Source organism: Odocoileus virginianus, unplaced genomic scaffold, assembly GCF_023699985.2.
Source record: "Odocoileus virginianus isolate 20LAN1187 ecotype Illinois unplaced genomic scaffold, Ovbor_1.2 Unplaced_Contig_7, whole genome shotgun sequence".
NCBI lineage: Eukaryota > Metazoa > Chordata > Mammalia > Artiodactyla > Cervidae > Odocoileus > Odocoileus virginianus.
Window position 1 is genome coordinate 1,057,533 of NW_027224324.1, and position 27,476 is coordinate 1,085,008.

The window sequence follows — 27,476 nt, forward strand, 5'->3', positions numbered from 1 at the left end:
GTTTAACTTATATGCAGAGTACATCATGAGAAACGCTGGGCTGGAAGAAGCACAAGCTGGAATCAAGATTGCCAGGAGAAATATCAATAACCTCAGATATGCAGATGACACCACTCTATGGCAGAAAGTGAAGAACTAAATAGCCTCTTGATGAAAGTGAAAGAGGAGAGTGAAAAAGTTGGCTTAAAGCTCAACATTCAGAAAACTAAGATCATGGCATCTGGTCCCATCACTTCATGGCAAATAGATGGGGAAATAATGGAAACAGTGACAGACTTTATTTTTTGGGCTCCAAAATCACTGCAGATGGTGATTGCAGCCATGAAATTAAAAGAAGCTTACTCCTTGGAAGGAAAGTTATGACCAACCTAGATAGCATATTAAAAAGCAGAGACATTACTTTGCCGACAAAGGTCCATCTAGTCAAGCCTATCGGAGAAGGCAATGGCACCCCACTCCAGTACTCTTGCCTGGAAAATCCCATGGACGGAGGAGCCTGGTAGGCTGCAGTCCATGGGGTCGCTAGGAGTCGGACATGACTGAGTGACTTCACTTTCACTTTTCACTTTCATGCATTGGAGAGGTAAATGGCAACCCACTCCAGTATTCTTGCCTGGAGAATCCTAGGGATTGGGGAACCTGGTGGGCTGCCATCTGGGGTAGCACAGAGTTGGACTCGACTGAATTGAGTTAGCAGCAGCAGCAACAGTCAAACCTGTGATTTTTCCAGTGGTCATGTATGGATGTGAGAGTTGGACTATAAAGCTGAGCGCGGAAGAATTGATGCTTTTGAACTGTGGTGCTGGAGAAGACTCTTGAGAGTCCCTTGGACTGCAAGGAGATCCAACCAGTCCATCCTAAAGGAGATCATTCCTGGGTGTTCATTGGAAGGACTGATGTTGAAGCTGAAACTCCAGTACTTTGGCCACCTGATGTGAAGAAGTGACTCAGTGAAATGATCCTGATGCTGGAAAAGATGGAAGGGGGGAGGAGAAGGGGACGACAGAGGATGACATGGTTGGATGGCATCACCGACTCAGTGGACAAGAGTTTGAGTAAACTCCGGGAGTTGGTGATGGACATGGTGGACTGGCATGCTGCAGTCCATAGGGTTACAGAGTCAGACAGGACTGAGTGCCTGAACTGAACTTCTGACACCAATTGCATTTTGATTGTGTTTTATGTATCTCTTAATATTTAGTTTGTTCCCCCATTGAAGTTATCTGTATTCATGCTCTGTCTGTAATACTAAGGGCTAGACTCTTGTGTAGACCTTTTCCACAGGTGCTCAGTAAATTGTTGTCAAATATAATTAAATTATATCAATTCAGGTTTCTTGTCAAGTCTCTGAGAAACTCCTCAGACCACCTTTGGCAAAACAATGCTCCCTTCAGCCTGATTCCCCAGCCCCACTTTATCTTCTTATAGAAAACTTCATAGTGGACATAAGTATCATTTTATTGTCTGTCTCCTCCACAGAATGTGTGACCTGTGAGGGCAGGCACTTTGTTTCATTTATTGCATCATCCTACCCCCAGTGCTGGGGGCTGTGCCTGATCCAGAGTAGGAGTTGAATAGATCCACGTGACCGAAAGTGAGAGAAATACGAATTGAGTGTGTGTATCAAAATGCTGTCTAATAATTCATTGACTCTATCAGTATTTAGCTGCAGGACACAGAGCAAGTTGATAACCTACAACAGGCATCATTCTCCTAAAAAATCAACAGCATTGTTAAAACAGAATCGCTGAGGTCTGGTGTCATTCCATTGTTCTGAGAGTAGGAAGTGAGAAAGACCATAAGAAAAGGACTTTAAGTAAGTGGATGTGTGAGGAGAAAATAACGCTCCTCTCGGTGAAGTTCAGTAAAATGAAAAGCATTACTCACACTCTGAGGCTGTCTCCATTGCTCCGGGAGAGGCTCAAACCAGGGAGCATGAGGCCACCGCAGAGATGCTGGGCTGCCTGACAAGAGGCTTCCGGGGAAGAGGAAAAGCAAGCTGAAAGAGAAGGGAGAGTGTATGTCTTCGTGTGTGGCAAGCTCCACATACTTCGAAATTTTGCCTCCATTTCCAGCAAAGAATCACTCTGTTGTGACTTTGTCATGGCCTGATTTAAGCATGTGGCTCTTATGTGAATGAAAGAAGTTTTATCCATACAAAGAACCACACTAGTTCTACGTTTATTAATAATTTATGAGAAAAACCTCTTTACTCCTCAAAGCAGACTAGCTTCTTATCTATCTTGTATCGCCACAGGACTTTGCTCTTTGGATCCTAGAATACATTACTGTGTCTAGAGTTGCAAGCTCCGTCCTCTTGCCTCCGGGAGCCCGCTCCAGCGTCTCCCCTCCCCGAGGCCTGTGAGTCTGAGACGGGCACGGGCTTTCCATCTGCCTTCTCTACATCAGCCTACCACAGTATCCTTCCGTGTCTGTGTCTTTGTCTCTGCTCCTGCCATCCTACATATATTCATATATTTTATGTTTAATTAATAATAGGAAATGGCCCAAATTTAAGTTATTTGAAGGTTCTAGGCTGGTTCTGAATATAGAAACTGACCCCAGGCGGAGGTTTTGAAATACCCCAAGTAAGACACCAAAGAAAAGACATGGCTATCTAACAAGCAAGCAGTGACACTTTTTTTTTTTTTTTAAAACAAAAATAAACTTGGGAATTTTAGAGCGTGGTCAAAGACGCGCTGTCCTAGACAGCAGTGCCTGTCTGGTCTTCCAAAAAGATGCGCATGCATCGTGACGTCCGAGCACTGGGTGAGGCCCACCTTCCTGTGGCCACAGAGCGGAGGAAGGTCCCCCACGCCAAACTCAGAGTCCTGCACTGTTCCCCACGCCTCCTCGCTGCACGAAGGCCAGACTTTCCCCGGTGCCCTGGGGAGCCGAGACCCTCGGTGTTCCAAAGCAGCGGCGGCCGGGCTCCACCCAGGTGGCGAGGACTGGGAGCAGCCGCGGCCCACGCAGGCGCATTGAGGCCTGAGGCGGCCGGGGGCGCTCAGGGGCGGTGCGGGGCGCGCCCGGCAGGGCTGGGCTGGGCGGGGCCGGACCGAGCCGCTGTGTTTCCGTTGCCTGGAGCCGCCAGCAGCAGCTGCCGCGGCGTCCTCCGCTCACCCTCGCCGGCTCCGCGCGCCCCGCCGCGTTCCCCGCAGTTCGGGTCTGGGTGAGTGAGCGCTCGCCGCGCCCGCAGAGGGAGCGGGGGCGCCGGGCGGGCGCGGCCGCTGGGCGGACAGCGGTCTCCGGTTGCGGGGAGGGCGGGTCTGCGGCGGGGCCCCGGGGGGCTGTCTGGGCGCCTCGTCGGGGTGTCTGGCCCGCCGAAACCGCGGTCTTTTTCTTCTCTTGCAGTCCTGCGTCGCTCACCTTCTCCTGACCTGGGCAGGCGCCATGGCACAGGTAAGGCCGTGCGCCCCCGCGCAGCGCTCGGATTTACCAACTTTGTAAACTGCTCAGGAGTTCCAGAATTTGTTGGAAAGTCAGAAAAGTTTAGGAGTAAACGGAATCTGCCTGAGGGAAATCTCATATTCCTGTTTAGTTCCCTCTTTGTTCCCTTGCCTGGGGAGAGTCCACCGGAACCTGCCCTCACCCGGCGCTTGCAGCCCCGCGGGCGCAGCCGACGGTGACGTGGCCAGATTTTTGTGCGCTTTTTTTTCGTGAGTAAATGTGTGAAAGGGAGCCTTCCAGAAAGCCTAGAGTTGCTGAAGTTAGAACCAAAGCAAATGCAGCTCACTGGTCATGTGAAGCGAACTTATTTCTTTTTTCTTTTGACTTGATTTTATTTTCGGTAAGGGTGGGCGTTGGCTTTTTCTAGTAGAGTTGTAGTGTAGCTTTTTCCAGTTGCTCAACCCAGCCTCACCCAGAGGAACTGTTAATCGTCGGCACTGGTTCCAGTGGGCCCCTCGTCAAAAGATTAAACCAAAGAGCTGCTTTTCCTAAGTAACGAACTCGTGGAACGAGTTCTGAATTGAATCTGCCTTGGGACTGTTTCAGAACTTGATTACCTAATAATATGCTTTCTTTGCTGCGCATACATTTATCAAAAGTGTAGGGAAGAGAAAGTCGTCTAAATGTCGAACTCTAACACTTGACTGCGTCGTACCATCTTCAACAGTGAATTTAAAATCGGTACTTAAGACAGCTCCACCCCGAAACTAATTTTACAGATCTCATCCATCTAACTGGCTTGTTAAGAGTCCAGAAATTATTTAAACAAGTGTTTAAACTGCTCAAACAATGCCCTCTTTCATGTATAGTTCACTTAAAAAAAAAAAATCAGATCGACTTACCAAAATTGAAAAACGTTTCATAGTCTTCTCCAAGAGAAAATGGGAGGATTAAGAGAAGTTGGTAATTTTATTAAATTTATACAGTACTTCCATTCTTACTTCCTTTTTTGCACTTAAGAATTACAACAAACCACTTCTCATATTACTTCTAGTGGAAACTTTGGTTTAGATTCTTAGACGTATAAAGGATACTTTTATATGGGATTAACTTTACTTGGCTAAGAATTATTTTTCCTATCTTGATATGCTGGTGTGGATGTAAATGATAATTTTGCAAGCATCAGAGAATAATTCTTTTTATTCTAGCTCATTCGGCTGTTTCTCTTATCTCTTTTGTAAGTTTATTCAGTGATTCCTGAAGTTTTCTAATCAATTCCTTTAATTGTGTAGACTCCTTACCCAAAATAGCATAAATGAACACATTTTTCCAAAGGTGGATATTAATAATTTCAAAGAATATTAATGTAATTACAGTAATTAAAAAATAATACAAAAATAATGTAAAAGCCTTTGTATATGCAAAACCTGGGAGATTGGTGACTTGTATTATAGAATTTTGTATGTGATCTCTATTACAATATAACCAGGACTGTTTTATAGCCAAGTCAGTTTTTAGTTATCATAAAAGTTACAAGTAATATTAAGAAAGATACAATGTTGAATTTTACAGTAACTTTGTTATTATCCTTGGAAACCATGGAAGTGAAATAGTTTGTTAAAATATTTAAGATGGGAGTTTTGTTGGCTTTACACTTAACATTTGATGGTGTGCAGAATGCACATATTATGGAGTTGCACTTTTAACTGTTTAAAATTTCCTTTGAGCTCTGACGTAATTGTAGGAAAGCTGAAGCACTTCAGTGTTAGGTTTCAAACAGTTTCCATGGTAGTTCCGTTTGTTGATGTGTGGTTTGGGAACCAAAGGCCTCCACTCTGTGGTCATGTGTAGAGTAATGGAATCATGCCTAACTTGAAGAGGTGCGCGTTCTGGCAATTTAAAATGTATTGTTAAATGTGAGTGTCTCTTATTTACTGAAAAATGAAAATGCATCCTCCCACAGTAGTAATGCTTCATGTTTATGAACTAAATCTTCCATACCAATAGTTTTCTCTTTTTACTTAATATTGAGACCACCCTGCAGATAACAGCAGATACCCAGGAATCAGTTGTCACATACATAGATGAATGTCATGACTTTATTTATTTATTTATTAAGAAAAAAAGTATTGATGGGTCTTTGACAGATAGTATTGATGAATCTTTGACAGATACCCTGGAGTTTTTTTTTTTTCTGTAAACAAATACTAGGGATATTTTATACTCTTGTGCATATTTATATTAATAAAATTAATATAATTAATAAAATTAATATGATTCATATCAATGCCACCTTTTTAGTTAAATTATGTCAGTGCAGGGGGACAGAGCTGTAGCAAATGTTGGAAGCTACATAACAAGTGACATGATGTATACACAGTGGAACATTACTCAGCCATGAAAAGGAACACATTTGAGTCAGTTCTAATGAGGTGGATGAACCTAGAGCCTATTATACAGAGTGAAGTAAGTCAGAAAGAGAAAGATAAATACTGTATACTAATGCATATATATGGAATCTAGAAAGATGGTACTGATGAATTTATTTGCAGGGCAGCAGTGGAGACGCAGACAGAGAACAGACTTATGGACATGGGCAGAGGGGAGGAGAGGGTGAGCTGTATGGAGAGAGGAACATGGAAACTTATATCACCACATGCAAAATACAGAGCCAATGGGAATTGCTGTGTGGCTCAGGAAACTCAAACAGGGGCTTTGTATCAACCTAGAGGGGGGCGATGGGGAGGGAGATTCAAGAGGGAGTTTCAAAAGGGAGGGAACATCTGTATACCTATGGCTGATTCATGTTGAGGTTTGACAGAAAACAACAAAATTCTGTAAAGAAATTACCCTTCAATTAAAAAATAAATGTTTTAAAAGTGACATGATGTTAGACAAATACATGTGGAGTTAGAGGCATTTGTGGGGCAGCCAGCACTTGAGCTCTGACCTTCTCTTTCTGGTCCTAATTCTCGTCCATCAGTACTGAAATAGGTGAGATTCAGCCATTTAACTGCTGTGGGAGAGAGGTCATCTACCCTGGGGCTTCCCAGTTTTTCTCAAAGAGAGCACACTGGTTTACTGTAAACTGCTCATGACATACAAGAATATAAATTACAAATGTGCCTGGTGTAAACAATTCGTGGGTACTATTTACTTTTTTTTTTATGTTTGAAACTATTCATTTGGATGGTTTTATATTTATATGGTTTGAAACCACAGCATTCATGTTATTTTCACATAAAGTGCCAAATGAGTAGTAAATTATTATGATTGTTGGATCAGTCACATAATCTACTATGGTAACTTTGGGTACAAGCTGGTTGAAGATATTTACTAGGGAATAACCAAAGAACTGTTAAAATTGCCTGAATTATTATAGATAGTAAATATTTTTTAATCTTTTCTCTCTTAACAATCAACTTATTATAAAAGTGAATTTTTCATTATGTTTTAGGGTCATCTCTTTAATCAGATATACCATATTTTGGATTGGATTTCTTAAATAGAGTCCTGACCTATTTGTTTCCTATGGCTTTACTTGCTTACACAGGTTTTTTTTTTAATCTCAGTATTTAGCTAGAACCAAACTACTTCATAGATATTCTAATTTATTTAAGTACTTAAAAGTACATTGTGTACTTCTGTATTCTTTGGTTTGGAAAATCAAGACTTGGCTCTGTTTCATAGACAAATGATCCATATAATACATTTTAATTCAACTTAAGGTTTTTATGTCTTTTAGCTATCTTTTAAGATAATGAAACTTTAAAAAGTTAATTTTAGACTGTCTAAACTTAGTTTTGTTTATAGTGTTGTTTACAAAAAGTTAATATCTTCAGGGCATTAGGAATGTCATGAAGCAAAAGGAGGCTGCATAATTTTTGGCTAGAAGCTTCATGAACATCACAGTTACCAGCCTGATTCATGTTTAAACTGTCCAAGATTTGAATAAGAAATTGTTTTGGTTGGCTTGACATTTTTGCTCAGTGATAGTTGACAAAGGCCCTGTGCAGAGCAAGCAGTATCCATGGAAATGGAGAAATTTGAAATGACTTTCATTCCAGAGGAGTTGGCTGGATTTTGAGTGCGTTTTTCATGCCGTTCACTTTAAGGTCATATCTCTCTGTAGTTACTCGCTTGGCGGTTCTGATGTTAGGTTACCTGTTTACCCATGGCCTCTGCTGCTTTGGGTTAGTCAATCTCAGTTCCTAATTCCTTTGACTCTGGTCTTCATTTTGGATGCTGAGAAAGAACTCGATCCCAAGCTGTTTGACAGCTTTGCAAGCCACTAAGCAATTCATTGTTGTTTTCAGTTGCTAAGTCATGTCCGACTCTTTGTGACCCTATGGACTGCAGCATGCCAGGCCTCCCTGTCCTTCACTATTTCCTGGAGTTTGCTCAAACTCATGTCCATTGAGTTGGTGATGTCATCCAACCATCTCATTCTCTGTCACCCTCTTCTTCTCCTGCCCTCAATCTTTCTCAGCATCAAGGTCTTTTCCAATGAGGTGGCTCTTCACATCAGGTGGCCCAAGTATTGGAGCTTCAGCTTCAGCATCAGTCCTTTCAATGAATATTCAGAGCTGATTTCCTTTAGGATTGACTGGTTTGATCTCCTTGTTCTCCAAGGGACTCTCAAGAGTCTTCTCCAGCACTGCAGTTCAAAAGCAGCACTTCAGCACTCAGCCTTCTTTGTGGTCCCACTCTCTCATCCATACATGACTACTGGAAAAACCATAGCTTGACTGTACCAACCTTTGTTGGCAAAGCAATTTGTTGTTGTTCAGTAAATCTAATTCTCTTATCTTGAGCTAGTGTCCCTTTGACACAGGTGGCAAGTTAGAGGTCTAGTTCTGAAATAAAATTTATTCATATAACCTGTATACTATTCTAAAACTTCACAAATATATCAGTTGATTTTTTTTTTAACAAAAATTAGTGTTCCTAACACTTTTGCTTTGTGTTTTATGGACACATCTATTGGTTTGCAGAATATGTAAATCTGTAAGCAGTTGATTATTTGAAAGGAGTGCATATTCCAGTCGGTGTCGTTTTCTTTGGACTCCAGTTCCTAACTGTTCTCTTTACTTTGCCATTCATGCATATATTTGTGAACGTTTGAAGCTTTTGAATTCCTCCTTTGTGCCAGTATTCTTAGATGCGGGGGTATAAAAAGGAAAATGGAACCAAGATTTATTGATACAAAGTTGCCATTGTCCTTTGTTGCCAAGTCCTTTGTGCCTGGTGCTCTCTGTACAGTTTTGGAAATAAGTATTACTATTTCGGCTTCACAGAAGAGGAAACGGAGCTTCCTTAGCTGGTGTTAGTCACCCGGGACAAAAGAGGACAGGCATGATGCCTTGAGGCAGTAAGAGCAAAAGCACATGCTCAGGGTTGTGGAGGAGTTTGGGAGGCAGGGCCCAGCGCTGCAGGCAGTCTGGTTCTGCTGGATTGAAGGGCAGGCAGGTGGGGGGTGATGGAGCCTGCCTTGGGAAAGGGTGCTGGAGATGCAGTCCAGGAGCCAGACTTAGCTTGGACCATTCTGCAGGGAATGGGGAGCTACCCTAGAGCCAGAGGCTGGGCTGTGCCTCCGCCAGGTGTGCGTTAACGAAGATGGCCCCAGGGTCATGCCCGGTTGGTGGTGCGGGAGTTGAGGAGGGGAGCGGAGACTGGAAGGCTACTTGGGAATCTGTTGCTGTAACTCCTGTGAAATTTTGAGAGCTTAACCTAGACAGTAACTGGGACTTTTGGTAGGAGGGGACTCTAGGAGAGAGCGGGCAAATGGATGCATGAGTGAATGGGGGTTAGTGAGGGCCACCACCCTTCAAGATGAGTGGCTTGCTTGATGAAGAGGTAGATTGTGTTTTTCTTTTGAGAAAGGAATGCAGGTTTGAGGTGAGAGAAAAACAGTAGATTTATTGACCATGAGTTCTTTATAGAACATTTAGTTTGTGCTGTGTAGCGGGGTGTATATGATTTTACCCTCTTTCATCTCTATAGGTCATCCCTTTGTTTATGTATTATTTATCTCTTCTTGCAATTAAAGATTTGAAGCTTATTTTCTACCTCTGTTTAGGACCAGCCATGTTCATTAGATTTCTGTCTCTTGTTTTGATGCAAAAGGAAGTTGTGAATCCATGTACACTCTTCGCTAATATGAGAAATCTATAAACTTGATTATTTTATGAAGCTTTGGTGAGAATGAATTGGTTAGTAAAATAGCTTTTCATGTGCTGTGTGCAAAATGGCCAGTTGAACAACTAGATAAAATAGCACCTTCATCAGAGGTTAATGCATTTGCCCACTTAACTGATTCAAAAGTATCACCATTATTCATAGACAGTTAAACTTTCCATTTTATTAGTATTTGCCGAGCGAAGGCATTCTTATAATTAGCAAGGTGGTAGACATAGGTGCTTTAAAGAAATACAACAAGTCTCACTTATATTGACAAAATCTTTATTAAGTTACTAAGCCTTTTCTTCTACTGTGTGTGCATTCGTGCCCAGTTGCTTCAGTCGTGTCTGACTCTTGGCAGTCCCGTGGACCGTAGCCCGCTAGGCTCTTCTGTCCATGGGATTCTCCAGGCAGGAATACTGGAGTGGGTTGTCATGCCCGCCTCAGGGATCTTCCCAACCCAGGGATCGAACCTGCATCTCCTCCACTGCAGGCGGATTCTTTACCACTGAGTGTAAACTACTTTATATATATATTTTTTACTTACCTAACATTCAAAGGTCAAAGGTAATTGAATAGCTGAAGGAACCAAAAAGGAGCATGAAAGGGAAAGGAAGCTACATGAAACCTAACAATAGTGATAGACAGTTTGAATTTGAGACTTTGAACTGTAGTTTTTACTTGTTTCAATGGTATTGAGCAATGGCGAAGATAAGAGCTTGAGATCTTACTTTTGAGCCCTTGTGATAGGTGTTTGTACTATACCTCTCAGTGCTCTGGGAAATTCTGCTTTTTTCTGATATTAATTTCTGATTTCTGGCTCAATGAATACTATGTGGAATGGTTGGTAGGTGTTCAGGTATTGATTTCATAGAACTAGATGACAGACTTAAAGAGAGTTTAGTTCTCTGTGCCTTCAGTTTAAAATGTTCCAGACCCAGGTGAATGGGTCTCATCTTTAAATTTGAAGGGCTATTTTTGTATTATTTTCTTGTGTCTTAAATTCTAGAAAAGCAGCCTTCCACTTGTGTTTTGGTTTAATTTTATTCATTTTATTTTGCATACCTAGTCTTTGAACATAATGAACTTTTTCATTCAGAGCAAACAAAAAAAAATCCCACAAAATTATAGACCTAGAAGAATGGGTAAGTTTGAAGTTGAGAGTTAGCAGAGTGAATTACATGTTTTGGCCCCCTGTTGTCTATGCATCTATGATAATTCCCTTGGTTATGGCACTGGTGGCAGAGAATCAGGGTAAATGAGGTGAACTGAGGACAGACTCAGGGAACAGTAGCTGCTTACCCTTGGAATTCGCCGGGGGAAGGTGTGTGTGTGGAGCTTGAGGCTAGCAGCGATGCTAGGAATCGGGGTAAGCCCTCTGTGAGTCACTGAGAGTCCCGTGGTTTGGTTTGGTGTGGGCGTGGGTGGGGATGGAGCTGGACACGGCTCTCCAAACACAGGCTCTGTCTGTGTGACTCACATCCTGTGATTCACATCTGGTCCTTACTACTGCTGCGTGGCTTCACTCGCTTACTCACGATCACTGATCAAGTGGAATGTAGCAAGAATGTTCCCCAGTTTCTAGAAAACTCTCAGAAATACAACCAGCAGTTATTTCTTTTTCACAGTAGCTAAGACATGAGGAGACACCCCTGCCTCTTTTTTCCATTCTTCACCTCATTTTCTCAGGATCAGGGGTCAGATGTCTCTCCTTTTAAGGCAGACCCCTCCTGTTTCCTGTTCTTAATCTCTTCCCTATTTTTAACTTCTCTTTCTAATGGCAGCTTCTTCAGAGCCTGTAACCTGGATAAAGTATTTTTTAAAGCGTGTTTTTTAAAATATAAAAACCCACCCGTTGTAGGATGGGCGTTCACAGAGATGCCCGGCCTCTCAGTTCGGTCGTCGGTGTCCTTCCGCCAGACTTCGCCACCACGGGGACCTCCTGCTTGCCAGCCCCAGTGGCCCCGCTGCCTCCTCCTCTCACGCGGCTCACGCCCCGGGGTGTGCACACTGCCTTTTCTTCCTTCCCTTGGAGTGTTTTTCTGCTTTGGCTTCCGTTCCATCACCTTTGGATTTTACCGTTTCGCCTTTGGGAGGCCGTGTAGCATCCTAGTCAGGAGCCCGCGGGCCGGTGGCTTGTGCTGCGTCCCAGCCCTGCTGCGTGTTTGCTTGCCGGCCACTTGAGTGACCTGCAGACCCTTCTCGGCCAGCGGGTTTCTGCACGTGTGAAATGGGGTTTCACTGCGAGGACCCCCTGAAGCGCTGGGCTCATCTGCTCTTCTGACGGCCGCCGACCTGCCGCTCGCCTCTGGCTCTTCTCTCCGTTCCCTTAGTGTTGTCTTTGGTGACGGGCGGCGACTGCCACGCCTGCAGTTTGTGGAGGAAGGCAGAAGCAGCCTTCCTCTTCCCTTTCCAAAAACAAATCATCCTAAATGGTTTCCTTCTGCCTTGGCCCTGTTCCAGCCTGCCTTTGCCTTTCCACTCCGCTGCCCTGACTTCGATCAGGCCTTTTTTAGCCTTCTTCTGTTCGGTGGTTTTAAGCGGCCGTTCTGTCTCCACTGCGCACAGCTCTGTCCTGCCGTCCCCGCCGCTGCCCTGCGGGCTCAGCCTTGTTTTCCGGGGTTGCTGCAGTGCCCCCCGGGGCTTCCTCGCCAACCGGGGAGGTCTGTCTGGCCCAGTGACTCCCAGCCTTCCTTTCCCTGTGGTGACCTTTCACTTCTTTCCTTTTCTCTCCAGTCTTCCTGCTGGCTCCAGTCTGTTGAAACACTTAACCCACTGTCCAGAGTGCCACATCGGTTCCTTCTCTCATGTCTGTATGCCTGCCTGCCCTTCTCTGCTTTCCTGAGCCTGCCTGGAAGATCACAGGCATCTCTTCAGACACTGGGGGGAAGTTTTTCTTCTTTTCTTTTTTGACAGGTTTTAAACTCGTTATGTTATATTGGGATATAGCCAATTAACAATGTTGTGATAATGGTGTGATAACAATGTTGTGATAACAATGTTGTGAACAGTGAAGGGGCTCAGCCATACATACACATGTGTCCATTCTCTCCCAAACTCCCCTCCCATCCAGGCTGCCACTTAACATTGAGCAGAGTTCCCTGTGCTATACAGTAGGTTGATCCATTTTAAATATAGCAACATGTACACATCTATCCCAAACTCCTTAACTATTCCGTGCTATGAGGAAGGTTTTCTGATTTCTTGTCTTCCCGCTTTTCTCACCTTAGTCCCTCCTTTATGTGCTCACATTACGCTGATGAAATTTCTGGGTGAATATACTCTATTGCGCTTGATTATTTACATGTCTGTCATTTTCTCTTAAGGAATCATGACTTTTTCCTCGCCATTCAAAAAATGGTTTTGAATGAATAAATAAGCAGACAGGTGAACTAAGTCATTCAAGTTCTCACATTGAGAAAACCCATGGTATTTATTCGTTTTTGTGATGATATTGATATCTTTCTCACCGACTTGAAGTGGTCTTACTAAACAGAAATTGCAGTTGGATTTGAGAAATAACTTTCCTAACCTATACTAATTTTGAAAGGCCGTTTCCTCAAATCTTACCAGTTTTTCTCCCAACCTAATGTTCTTTTTGTAATTACATTGAACCACTTTAGGCTTCCGGTATTCAGCTATTTCAGATGCTAGTTGCAAGTCCAGACTGTCACCTGTGCTTCCGACTGACTGCCTGTAGATTGGGATTTCCAGTGACCACATCATTGGCTTATAGAACTCAGAGACGTTTTACTTACAGATCTCTGGTTTATTATAAAAAGATACAACTCAGGAACAGCCGGATGAAGAGATAATAGGGCCCGGTATCTGGGAAAGAAAGCATCCTGTGTCATTTATGGGGTCTGAAGAGCTCGGGTTACCATAGTCCTCTATGTCTCAGTGTGGAAGAGAATTCAGTGAGAGGTAAAGTGACAGATGAGAAGTGATTTATTAGAATAGAATGCTTGTGAGGTTTACAAGAGGATGGGGGAGAAATGCCATGGCGAGAATTTACTGGGCTGCAGTTTTATAATCAGAGGAAAAGTGGGGAGAGGGAGAAGACTCTTTGTCTTTCTTGAGTAGACATCATGTTCCATCATCAGTTCCTCCTCCAGGTTGGGCAGGGGAGTTTTCTCTTCCCTACACACTCAAGCTAGGTCCACAAATTATTGTTTTCCATGTGAGGAGAGGGTAGGGGTGGGGATGAAAGTTGCTACCAGTCAATACTCTAGGTTGGGAGATCAAACTGGGGAACATCTCTTCCATGGGATTATATACTTTTTTGGGGGGGGGGATTATATACTTTTGGCCACATCATTATAGCACTAAGGTCTTCCTGTAGGTTCTCTCAAGGCTAACTCTGTTTAGAGGAAAGAAGAATCTTTCTTCTTGCCTTGAATGAGAAAAAACTACTGTTAAAAAATTATTCTCGTAGTTGTTAACATGTAAGGAAGACTTTCAAGACTATTGCAGTAAGGGTCATGGCTATTTCAGTAGAAGAGAGAGATTGGGTTCAAGTGCAAATAGAGCAGAGGCGGCTGGGGATGTGTAACCAGTGAGCAGACTGAGGGTGCCAGTGGGTGGGGAGTTCCTAAGAGGAGACATCAGGGGCAGAGGATTCTTTCTGAACTGGCCTCAGGATTCTTGCTAAAGGCAGCCCACAGATTCATACATCAAAGATGGAAGAGGAGGGACTTGAACAGTTACTAAGTATCGGGGGGATTCTCTGTAAACTGACTCAGCAAGATTCTTGTGCAACTGGGCTTGGCAGGCTGATGCCAGCACTTGTCGAAAGGAAGGCTCTGAGGTTTCTGTCTAAAGTTTGGTCAAGGAGACAATCTGTGTCCTGAATCTCAAGTGCTACTTCAGGGGGTGTAATTCAGTCCACTGAAGAGAGGTCACCAAGCTGGCCTCTGCTGCTGTGTCCCGCGGAAGTCCTTCCCCAAGGATAGCGCTGTCTTTTTTTGTCATCTTTTATTTGGTTGGTTGGTTGGTTGGTTGGTTGGTGTTCTCATATTGTTGGCAAATGCAGCAATTGGATGTTAAGGTGGAAGATAAATTTTTTTCCTTGTAGGAGATTGCGCTTCCATGCCTTCATAATAAAATATGAGTGATTGTAAACCTGACAAGCATTCTCAACCTCCACTCCTTGTAGCTCTTTATTTCTCAGTTTTAGATGGAACCTTGCCAGGAATTGTGAGGTACTTCAGGAATATTTATTGGTAAAAATAAATCCTAGGAGCCTCCTTTTATCACAAGATAAAAATTTATGGCTCAGGATTAGTAAAGCCTTTGGATTCTAAAGATCTAATGATATTATAAACTTTTTTAAAAATAAAATACTTGGATGATTAGAAGTACTATATATGATATGATAACATAGGAAATCTTATAAATAGAATATTTATAATTTATAAATATATATTACATATATTTATATATTTATATTTAATGTAAATAATTTAATATATTTAGTATATAAATATATTTAATATATTTATAAATATATAAATTTTAATATCTTATATAATATAAATTTTTATATATTTATAAATATATAAATTTTATAATATATATAAATATATCAATAAATATATAAATATATTTATATAAACATAAATATGTATGAAATATATATTTATTTATACATATAAAATATATAAACATAATTTATATATAAATAATATATATATAATTTATAAAATATAAATTATAATTTATAATTCTAATCTATCTTTATAAAACTCTGAATTCAGAAATTTGTATTCTTCGGGCACATGAGCAACTGAGTATCTTTTCAGGTTTTGCTGAATCTTCAAATCCTTGAGATAGGACTAGATGCGTTAAGAGCATCGCTTAGAGTTGAGTGCTTAGGGTAAGGCATCAAATTCTAATACAAGCTGAGCGTGCATGCAGACCAAAGTGATGAGAGACTGACTGGGAAAGAAGCCTGTAAGGAGGTGCGCTCCGTGAACCGGGAGGCGCTGGTGGGGCTGGATCCCTGGGACAGTGCCTGAAGGCGGGACACCAGCCTTCCCACTCCCGGGAGTGCCAATGGCCAGGAGAGCTGTGCCCCGAACCCGTGCACTGCTGATCCACGTTGTCAGGGTGTATCTCCCACTTCAGGTGAAGCTGTGCATCTTACCAAATTAATGCAAAGTCTGAACATGAGACAGAGAAAGTTTATGCTGTTTGTGGTCTTAGTCACACCATTAATAATAAAAAATGTTCCCGTGCCAGGTTCTCAGAGGCACCGTGACTGACTTCCCTGGATTTGATGAGCGGGCTGATGCAGAAACTCTCCGGAAGGCCATGAAAGGCTTGGGTAAATTCAGCCTTCTTTTTGTTCTAAAAAAAATGTGACACTTGTTTTTCTGAACAAAATGCCTTGTTTTACAGTAAGACTAATTTTAGAATATTTTGAGCTGAATGTACATAGAAGGAGTAGGTAATTAAGATAACAAAAATAATGACTAACCATCCCTAGTATTCAGTCTGTAGACCTGGACAGGAGTTAGATTCAGCCTCTGTATTTTTAGCTTTTCAGCTTTACCCGCACAGCAGCTGATTGAGTCGACAGGCAGACGTCTCTGAGGGTGGTGAGCCATGCAGCCTTTGCTCTCAGTGTCCGGTCAGATGTCTGGTTCCCTGAGTGTCTTGCATCCCACTGTCTTCTCTTCTGCTTTTTTTTTTTTTTTTTTTTCTTTTTTGCCCTTTTGGAAACCTCTCACCATGGGAATTCCCACAGATAGCTGCTCCCCTGGTCCTCAGACTCCTCCTACACTAACGTCCTTGTGAAGGGCTCCATCTTCCTCAGACCTGATGCTCTGACCCAGCGCTCTGCGTTCTGAGCGTCTCGTGAGGTCTCCTGCTGTAGCGGGGTCAGGTGCACGGACTTCCCTGGTGCTCCAGCCCTCTTTCTCCGCCAGCTCACATCACCACCTGGGGTGTCCCCTGACCCAGCCGTGTCCCCTGATCCAGCTGCTCCCCGGTGATCACCTCTTCAGGAAAGACCTGCGTCTTCCTACTGCTGAGCTTTCCCTGAATTCTAAAAGCCAGTTTTCTTCCTTTATGTCACTGCCTGGCAAAATCTTTTCATGCTTAAGACCCTTTTGGGTGGGATTTACCTTTTCCAAGAAGCTTTTCCCAAAACTGTCTTCTACCACTTGTCAGCTTAGAGAACCTCCTCTGAACCCCCATTTAACACCTGAACCTCTCCTAAGATCTTGTCACATTCTACCTTAGCTTGCAATTATTTGTATTTTTTTTTTCCCTACGTTGTTTGTAACTTGAAACCAGGGTCTGTATCTTTTCTCCTTTCTCATTATCCTATAATTCCCAATACATTGTGCCTTGTGAAGAAGTGTTACTTGAATAACTTTGGTTGCAACAAAGTGCATTAGTTTTTAAAAAATGAGGAGAATTTTTGCATCTACTTTATCATGTTTAGGGGTAGTATGCATTGTTGGAAATAATAACATTTTCATATTGTAAATTTTGCATTTTAATAAATGGTTTAATAAAATATTTTTTATGAGGCAAGGAATTGGAATGACTGGGGATCTGGTTACAAAGGTTTTTGAGAGAAGGGGCACCGGAGCCAAGGTGTAATGGTTCGAACGTAATTGCAGGCACGGATGAGGAGAGCATCCTGACTCTGTTGACATCCCGCAGTAATGCTCAGCGCCAGGAGATTGCTGTGGCTTTTAAAACTCTGTTTGGCAGGGTAAGACCATACTTCATCCCAAGGTAGAATTGTGAGAGCAGCTTTATCTTTTAAGACTTGTTTGAAAATCTCCTGATATTCTTTTGTAAATATCATTTATTTTATGATCCTGATATCCTATTCCTCCTTTTTCCTTTTCTAGTTTCTTAGTTGTGAGCTGTTGGTTAAGATGCTCACCCAGCTTACCTTCATGGGGTGGATTTCCCTTGCTTGACACCATGAAGTTGCTGAAAGCTCTCATGGTGCTCACAGCCCCCTTGCCTTCTGTGTCTCACACACAGGACTGGTGTGTTATCTCCCAGGTGTAAACCTGTATCGCAGCGTCTTTTGTTACGATGCAGTCACAGTCTGGTTCCGTTGGAGGGATGTTTTAATAAATGAATTTTAATTCATTGGTTTAAATGTGCTTACTTGATTAACAACTCAAACTAAAAACTAAATTTGTTACTAAGTGAATTAGTACAGACATGAAAACGTGAATGTACTTTTGTTATTCTGACAATTTATTTTCATTATTTCAAGAAACAAAAAGGGGAAAAAAAGAAAGTATTTTAAATACAACTTCTGGTTGCCTGTGTCCTGAAACTGAAATGGATGCAAAGTACTGCTCTTATCTTCAAAATTACACAGACAAGTTCCCCATAATAGCAGCTGTCCTGCAGTGGTCAGGGGCATAGTAATGAACATAAGCTGTTAGGTCCTGGAATACATAATCTGTTGTGTATTAGAACATCGTATGTTTTGTATTAAAATATTTAGATATGGAGAGAGGAGAAAACATGTTTTGTTTAGATTCAATAGGTCAAATTTTGTTCCTTGTAAAATGCATTGATGATTTTTTTTTGGGGGGGAGTATTTTTTTGCAATAGACAGGGTTCTCAGAACAGTATTTTAAAAATATTTTTAGCTTTCTTTAAAAACAGTCATTTTTTAAAATCTCTGAAAGTAAGAAAAACATCTTAAAAACAAATATCTTGACACATGAGTGTCTTTACTTTGCTCAAGTCGCAGGTCAGGTGTTAAAAGTACATCATGCAAAGCTCTAGGGTATTATTTAGCTCATGCATCTTACTTCTACTTGGAGATAGCAACGTAAAGAATTCGTTGGTGCAAAGGGCTGTTGTTCATATTTAAGAAGAATCTCCTTAAAGTTTCTACCTTGTTCACAACTTTATATTTTCTGTGTACTAGGACCTTCTGGATGACCTGAAATCAGAACTGACTGGAAAATTTGAAAAATTAATCGTGGCTCTGATGAAACCCTCTCGGCTTTATGATGCCTATGAACTGAAGCATGCTCTTAAGGTAAAAAGATGAGTGCAAGGAACATTCCTGTCATGTATAATAATATTTTGTGTTGGTAATTACTTGATGGTGTTTTTTATATTAAAACAAATTGATTTCACTGAGGGTTTCTTGAAGGACAGAATTGTAGGAGGCAATAAGAGAAGGAGGGAAAAAATGACAAGTGTGTTATTTAACCCTTTTGTATAGTTAACTCAATGATAGTGTTTTTTAAAAGTTTTAATATATTTTACAGGCTTTTATGCTTTATTTCATGCTTGTTTCCTAATTTTGAGATATATTTTCAAAATGTTACAGATTAGTTATTCAGTCCTTTAGTTTGGAAAGTTACCCGATTAGGCAACAATATTGTCAATAGTTTTAGCTTAAAAGATGAAGTTTTGAAGAGAACTTTGAGACTTTGAGATAAGAAAGATTTTCTAATACCCTTTTGTACTTTCCTGTACTTCTGAATACTAAAATGAAGCAGCTGGTAAGCTTGATATAATGTCATTGTAGCGAGTAACTTAAATGTATATTCCCTTGCCTGGTGTTTGGAATGTTGTATAAAATATGACTACATTGAATCATTTGTTTAGGTATATGGGACTAGAAGTAGCTCAGTCCTTAGTATTTAGGTTTTGAATGGGCAAACTGAAATTAAGAGTGAGATCATCATGTAGCTCAGGTGAAGGGAAGAGAGGGCTTGTCAAGTGAGAAAGTTTCTTTGCTGCTTCATTTTCTTACAGTGATTCTCTGGAATAAAGAAAATCTTTTTTCGGCCTTTTGAAATGTTAATAGTAGCTAAAATTTTGCCAGAGCATAAACCTTTTTTTTTTTTCAGTGTTTCATTTTTGGTAAAGAAACAGAAATATAAAGAAATTAAGCCTTCAGTATGTTATCTTTTAAAATTAAGTTCAGCTGTGTCATTGCTTGTATCTTCTAGTTTAACAGTGTAGATAAGACTTTTATCAGGAAGGAAAACAAACTACAATTACTCGTCAAAACTACAGACAGCAAATGCCGGTTCCTTTATACTGATCCAGTAACTGGTTCCTCATAACTAAGCCATGCCACATTTATTGTTACCTTCATTATAGAGTTTCCCTGTGATCCATAGAGCACCTAATTTGAGGGCAGAGTTGCTTATGCTTTGAGGTACATATGATTTAAGTCTCAGTGTTCATCTGTGTAAATTTATGTAAATTTTTTATTTTAATATCTTACCATTTTTATTTCCTGTTTCATTAAAATGTTTCATTTTTAAACTATTTAGAATTAAACTGATAAAATTACAAGTTTATGTGATCTGTTATTTATTATGTATACGCATAACATACAGTAAACATTGTTTATTAGACAAAAATGATAAAATTGTCTTTAGAAAGAAATTAATATGAAATTTTGTATTTCTATAACTAATAGAACCCATATACAAGAAATGAATGTTATGTTGGATAATATTTCCATATTTTTGCAATTTGAATAACAGCTATTCTGGGAATAATCACTTTCTTTTTAATCTTATTAGCATGTTGTTTATTTTTTTTTTTTCCTATAAAAAATAAATCTCCAAACAGGGAGCTGGGACAAATGAAAAAGTCCTGACAGAAATTATTGCTTCAAGGACCCCTGAAGAATTGAGAGCCATAAAACAAGTTTATGAAGAAGGTAAATGTTTCAAATTATATTTTCCTTCATTTCTACTGTCACTGTTTCATTATTTTAAAGTGAATGCAATTATTTAGAGTTCCAGGAGGTAGGGCATACACTAATGGATGAGTTAATGAATGAATAAACAAATAATCAACAATTCTAAGTAGTTTCTTTTTCAGTAGGAAAAGACTACCTTTTTTCTGTACCTGTAACTATTTTAGTATTTGTAAGAACCTTCTGATGAGGATGGAGCTGATTTTCACACAGGATTTACAGTCAGTGTAGGAATATACAGGTTGTCTCTTTAACACTAAATTTAAAATGTAAGTGGTCTTTCTTCCTTAAAAAAATTGTTTTATGTTAGTAGAAGTTAAAAGTTACTGAAAAGGAAAAGGAAACCTCGCTCAAATTAGAGGTGATAATGTCTGAGTACATGTACGTTGTTTTAGCTAAAGACAGTACTTGAATCCTCTGCATTTTGACTCTTCTTTTTGGTATATATATATTTTTTAATAAATTTTTGTGTGTGTGTGGAAAAAAAATCTTTGATTTGATCTGAAGCATAGCCTGTTAATGGAACCAAAAGAATGTAATGCAAAGTAGAAGTAGAGAGTTCTTTTCCCATCAGATTTTCCGTAGAGGACCCTGCCCTCTCCTGACGGAGGAGGGTCAGACCATCCAGGTTGTCGGCTCAGTCAGCAGGCCTCCAGGCCTAGTGCCTGCCGCTTGGAAAACAGGTCCCTGCTTTGCCGTTAGTTTGTTCGTCTTAGAAGTGACACTGGAACCCAGCTAGTTAGCACTGTGAAATCTGTGGCAGCTAAATAATGACCTTTTGAAGTGCTGGATCTCTCTTTCCTGCTCCTGTTTTTGTAGTTGGATAGGTCCAGGCCACTGAAGCAAAGGGGATATGTGTATCTCAGCTGCAGCTGATCGCTGTTGAGTCTTGCCTCATACAGCATTCAGATATCTCTTTGCGGGGATGCTGACTCCGATGAGTGAGGCTTTGTACTGCTGGATGGCAGACGCGGTGCCCTGAGAGCGTAGTAGCTGTGGGGTCCTTCCCGCCCCTGTGTTCGTGTACCCTAGCTCTGTGCCCAGCAGTGTGCTGGCTGTCATGAAGGATGCAAAAGATGCTCCTGTTCTCAAGGAGTTTGCAGTCTGGTTAGGGGTGACGTGACTTAGAAAAGCTTCAAGAGTTAAAGGCTGGGAAGGTGAAAACATGTTTAATGCAAGAATTCATTCAGAGAAGAGAAGTCACTGTGGCTTTGGGTGTTACGGGAGGCTTCACGGTGCAGCCAGACGCTGAGCCAGAGTTCCCGGACGGGATAGGCTTTGCATGGGTGAAGTGGGCGCTTTTGGTCACGGTGCGCCCCCTGACTGCCACGGTGTGGAGACGGTTGAGGGACGGGGAGAGCCTGGTGGTGCGGGGATAAGCTGAATGGAACAGCTGTGGTCAGGCTCTGGCACAGGTGGTTTCCTAGGACTAGAGTAGGAGCCTGGGCATGCTTTAAAGGCACTGTAAGCTCCTGAATGGATGGTGGACAAAAGGAACAGTTGAGGGAGGGAGGAGACTTGAGTTAAGAGACTGATTAGGTAGCTATATTAGGGCAGGTAAGCTGGCCAGTTGTGGCTCAACCTAGGTTGGTGGGAGGTATGAGGCAAATAAATCAGAGAGAGGAGAAATTAAAAGCATCTGTTGGTTGATTATATATATTTATATATATATATATTTTTATATAGGTGTTGGAGTAAAGGAAGGAATAAAAAATTCCATCAAAGTTTTGTATTTGAGCAACTGATTGAAATAGATATATATCTCTTTTGTACCTCTAGAAGTAGAAGTTTCAAGCTTTTAAAGTTTGTCTCCTTTCAAATAATGATGACATATTTAAATGCCTTGGAGTAACACCTTCAGTGGGCTTCCAGGGTGGCTCAGTGGTAAAGCATCTGCCTGTCAATGCAGGAGATGCAGGTCTGATCCCTGGGTTGGGAAGATCCCCCAGAGAAGGAAATGGCAGCTTACTTGTATTCTTGCCTGGAGAATTCCATGGACAGAGGAGCCTGGTGCAGTATCGTCCATGGGATTGCGACAGGCTTTCACTTTCAGTACCTTCAGTAGCTGTTCCTTTAATAGCAGCTGGTTGAAAGACAGTGAAGGGTGTCTCTAGACTTGTGCAAATCCTGGTTCTCCCCTTTGCTGTGGTTTTATGTTGAACAGCTGGAAATAGAGAGGGGGAAGACATATTTAAAAATATCCCTGTTGTCTCTCAGAAATAACTCTGTTGCAGAGGAGAAATATCTTGTTAGGGAAAAGCCATTCCCTAAAGGAAAAAAACTCAGAATATTAGAGAATGGGAGACCTTAGGAGATAAATCATGTAAAACATTTGAAAGGAGAGCAAAGCAAAAATTTGAAATTAAGATTGATTATATTTTAGAGGCTTTCCAGCACCATCCGGTATCTACAGATTAATAACTGCATTGGTTGAGAGCGTTTCTAAATGATTAAGTCATGATTTAAGTTTGAACCAAATGCTCTTGGGAGACTATTTGTTTTTATCCAGCCTCTCACTCAAAGCATTTACCCTTCAGTCTGTAGGGCACTCAGAGAAGGGTAAGCTGTTACGCTAATCAAATATTTCTTCCTTCATGTGTCTTCCATTTGATTCATGTGTCTTCCATTTGATTCATGCGGCAAGATATCCTTTTCTAGTTGACAGAAGCTGTAAATAAGTGACATTATTCTGTTGCAGAATATGGCTCGAGCCTGGAAGATGATGTGGTGGGCGATACTTCAGGGTACTACCAGAGGATGTTGGTGGTCCTCCTTCAGGTATTGGCTAGAGACTATTTGTGGTTTGACTAAAAATCTGAAGCTGGACTACTCTGAAATTGGTTAAGTAAGGTCACTTGAAATTCTTTTAATTATTTCTGGTACTTGCTTGATTCTGGCTGTGTGGTGCCAGTGTTTGTTTGTGTTTCACCATATCTGACCTGAATTCTTAATAGCTAACTCATAGCTGCTTTTTTTTTTTTTTTAATACCACTGTCCTCTTTTATTCATAGATTTTAAAACCAAACGGGTTAGGTTGGTTTTGAACAGTGCTTGTGTGATAATCTAAAATATTGCAGAATTGGTAAGATCTTAATAAAAGCATATTATTCCTAAGAGAAAAAGCTTTATGTGCATAACCATCTGGTGGAACTGTTATTTTTTTTTTAATGAAAATGCTCATGTCATCCAATAATGTGACATATCTCTTCTAGGCTAATAGAGACCCTGACACTAGAATTGATGAAGCACAGGTTGAACAAGATGCTCAGGTAAGTGAGACTTAGGTGATGACTTTATTATGACATAAATGAGAAGAAAGCCATGCTAATGGAAAACCATAATATCTTATAATAGCATCTAAAAGTAACCTAACGGGTTATTTACAAATCACAAGACACATGTAAGTCAATGTCGCTCGTTTTGATCTGGGCAACAACATATTTTATCCCAAAGCTGAAACAAAAGAAATAAATTTCATGTAAATATTGAATTCCACCCGGATGTGTTACTTTTTTTTAGATTATGAAATGCTCCCAAAATAGAGAATTTTATAGGAAAACCAGGTGTTATGAATGCTACCGGCCATGTGGCAGTCAGTTTCTGGCAGGAAAGGACAAAGAAGAAAAAATAAAGTATTTTAGTGATAAATGGTGTTTTATTATGTAAGAGATGACATGTTATTGTAGTATTTGAAGATCCCACCTCCTTTTCTTTGATAGAATTGTAAATAGAATTGTCCTTTCCTCAGTTGCTATTTAGCGACTTCCTAATTAAATTTTTGTATTTAAGTTATGCTTTTAAATCCCATTATAGTCTGAATGTGGTTTGTAAAGGAGTCAAATGTAGGAAATAAGTGTTGGGAAATTTGAAACATGAGACCTGAAAACTGGAAAATGTTAAAGGAATTACTTGGCCTCCTAGAAGCACATACCACAGTCCTGTCTCTCTGGTCACATTCCCCATATAGGCTTACCTCAGAGATAGTGTGGATTTGATTCTGGACCACCACCCTAAACTGACTATCAAAATAAAGCAAGTTACAGAAATTGTCCTGGTTTCTCAGTGCATATAAAAGTTACATTTACACGATACTTCAGTAAGTGTGCAATAGCATGATATCTAAAAACAGTGTCTCTCTCCCAGATGAACAGTGCTCAAGCTCAGCTGCAAAGTTGTGTCCAACTCGTTTCAAACTGATGAACTGCAGCCCACCAGGCTTCTCTGTCCATGGGATTCTCCAGACAGGAATACTAGTGGGTTGCCATTCCCTTCTGCAGGGAATCTTTCCCACCCAGAGATTGAACCTGTGTCTCCTGCATTGGTAGGCAGATTCTTTACCACTGTGCCACCTTGGAAGCCCTAAATAAAAATACTTCATTGCTATGCCAAAACAACTGCATAGTAACATCAGAGGTCACTGATCACACATCGCCATGACAAATGTAATAATAATGAAAAAGTTTTGAAATATTGTGAGAATTACCAAAATGTGACCCAGAGAGACAAAAGTGAGCAAATATTGTTGGAAAAATGGTTCTGGTAAACTTGCCTGACTCAGGGTTGTTTACAAACCTTCAGTTTGTGAAAAATGAAATATCTGTAAAGCATGCAATAAAGAGGTATGCCTGTAATAAAATATAAAATTTTGATTGTTAGTTATTCACCATTGAAAGGGGAAAAGCTATATTCACTCCTGCAGTTGACTGTTCCCTGTGAAGCAGCTTTTGGATGTGTAATCTGACTTTGTTAATAGAAAAGAGGGGAATGTTATTCTAATCTAAACTGGGTTGATTTCGGTATGGTGTTAGGATGCTATCATGTCTGTGGCTGGAGAAGGAAAAGGAAAGGAAATGAATGTGTGCGGAGGGCTGTCTGTGAAGCATTTGACGTTTTCCTCATTATCCCTTATAAAATTCAAGCCTGTTGTCACCCATCTCTGTTTAAAACCTTAAAAACCTTCAGTGGAGCTGAGTGTCTGCAGGATAAAGTTCAGGCCCCTAAATGTGGTTTTATCATCTGTCTCACTCTCTTACGCCTCCAGCCTTCTCCTCCCACCCCGTCTCCGCTCTGTCACCTCATTCCTCTTGAGGGCTCGGTCCTCCTGTTAGCTCTTCCCAGGTCGCCCTGCCCGAAGCCCAGGTGTGTGCTGGAGCTCCTTGCAGGGGAGGCGGGAGCATCTCCAGCTCCCTGTCACGGCCGTGCCGCCTGACCTGGAAGCTGCCCGTTGACCTGAGTGCCCACCCAGGGCATAGGATCAGCGCTCAGTAGAGAACTCACGAGTGAACCAGCGCATCACTCCAACAGAGAGGGCATCAGTTCCAGTCTGTAAACGAGGAAGCTGGCGCTCAGGGCTTTGAGGAACAAGCCCGTGGCCCCCACTGAGCCGCAGTGGAGCTGGAATTTCCCCCTGGGCTTATCTGACTCTGAAGCCCTTCCTCTCTCACTAGACCACAGTCTTGCTGTTCTTATCTGATAGTTCCTGTCTCTTATTTCTCCCTCCCTAAAATGTGCTTATTAAATATAGGTTGGAGGGAAAGCTCTAGCTCCACCTTGGCCTTGAGGGAACAAAGCTGAAGCAGCCCCCACACGCGTGCTCCCTGACGTTAGGGCCTTGCGCGTTGTTGAGGTGAGCCCTGTGCCTTGCAGGCGGGCGTTGTAGGAGCCGTGCTGGTCCTCACGCTCTTGAGTCTCAGGAGGGGGTTCTGGATGCCTCTCGGGGCCGTGGGCACCGTGAGAGGAGCAGCTTCAGCCGTCTCTGGTGCCCACAGCGAGGCCGGCACTAGCGGGCGGGGCTGCTGGTGTGATGGGAGCCCTGCTGCAGGCGGAGGCCACGGAGTGCGAACGGGACATTCTCACGTCCGTTTCCCTGAGTCCTCTGCTCGGAGCACGCACTGTGGAGAGGCGCTTCTCAGACTTGCAGTGTGCCTGTAAATCCCTCGAAAGTGAAAGTGTCAGTCACTCAGTCGTGTCTGGCTCTGTGCCATCCCATGGACAGTAGCCCGCCAGGCTCCTCTGTCCACGGGATGCTCCAGGCAGGAACACTGGAGTGGGCTGCCGTTTCCTTCTCCAGAGGATCTTGCCAACCCAGGGATCGAACCCTGGTCTCATGCATTGCAGGCAGATCCTTTACTGTCTGAGCTACACGGGAAGCCCCAGTGAGAATTTCAGATTTCATAATTCAGAGTAATACAAGACAACTAAAGGGCCCTTTCATAAGCTTTTGAGTTGTTTTCTCTGCTGATTCCTGGCACCAAGAAGCTTCCTATTATTTTAGGGATTTGGTAAGCCTAGGTGAGTCATTCACCTGGGCATTGAACATTCTGTAGATAATTCACTTTTTTAAAAAACATTTTTAGTATGTTGAACTAATTTTATTTCTTCCCCCACCAAATCTTTGTTTTATACTTTCTGTGAAGACAAAGTTGAGCTCTTAAACGAAGGAGGGAGAAAGGAATCAATGTTTATTGAATTGCTTCTATTGATTGCCTAGTAGTGTTTCGTGAAATCATTATGTGAGCTATATAATCCCCATCAGTAACTATAGAAATAGTATTCCTGTGTAGTTGAAGACCCTGAGGCTTAAGCGATTAAGTAATTCATCTAAGATAAGTAAATACAAACAGAGATAAATACAAGGACCAGGTCTTTTTTTGATTCCTAAACCTCTGTATTCTTCATGGGAGCCGAAGGTTATCACCCTGCTTGTGGGAACTGAAAGGCCCCTTCTTAGAGAAGAGGGAGGCTGAGCCAGTGTGAGGACCCCTCAGCTGATGTCCAGCTCCATGGACGCAGGGCAGCCTCATCTTAACCCTTACCTTAAAATAAGATAAACTAAAAACTTAAATATTGCTCTGATGGTGCCATCATTATTGTTGTATACGATTGATTTAGTATTGGTTTGTTTTTTTTTTAATACTTTGGATGTGCTGGGTGGCTTGTGGGTTCCTAGTTTCCTGACCAGGTATGGAACCCACACCCCCTGCTGTGGAAGTTCTGAGTCAACCCCTGGGCTACCAGGTTCCCCTGGTAGTGGTTTTAGACTAGATAATGATCCCAAACATAATTCTTACAAGAAAATTAAGGACTGTAGTTAAAAATAGCCATCTCACCAGTTAGTCCCATGCAAGCTATAGCTCCTAGAGAATAACCCTAGAAATATAAAACAATTGATAAGAAAGGAGAGCTT

The 27,476-nt window shown here is 41.6% G+C and overlaps 1 protein-coding gene across 1 annotated transcript in view; it reads left to right on the top strand.

The window, feature by feature from the left end:
* The first annotated feature begins 3,087 nt into the window (after positions 1 to 3,087).
* Positions 3,088 to 27,476, top strand: part of ANXA5 (annexin A5) — a 31,217-nt gene continuing 6,828 nt past the window's right edge. Inside the window, exons 1-8 of the mRNA XM_020908309.2 lie at positions 3,088 to 3,172; positions 3,355 to 3,402; positions 15,811 to 15,895; positions 17,202 to 17,296; positions 18,488 to 18,601; positions 20,161 to 20,251; positions 22,989 to 23,068; positions 23,503 to 23,559. Coding sequence (XP_020763968.1) covers positions 3,394 to 3,402; positions 15,811 to 15,895; positions 17,202 to 17,296; positions 18,488 to 18,601; positions 20,161 to 20,251; positions 22,989 to 23,068; positions 23,503 to 23,559 — 531 coding nt within the window. The 5' untranslated portion in view covers positions 3,088 to 3,172; positions 3,355 to 3,393. The remainder of the gene's footprint in view (positions 3,173 to 3,354; positions 3,403 to 15,810; positions 15,896 to 17,201; positions 17,297 to 18,487; positions 18,602 to 20,160; positions 20,252 to 22,988; positions 23,069 to 23,502; positions 23,560 to 27,476) is intronic.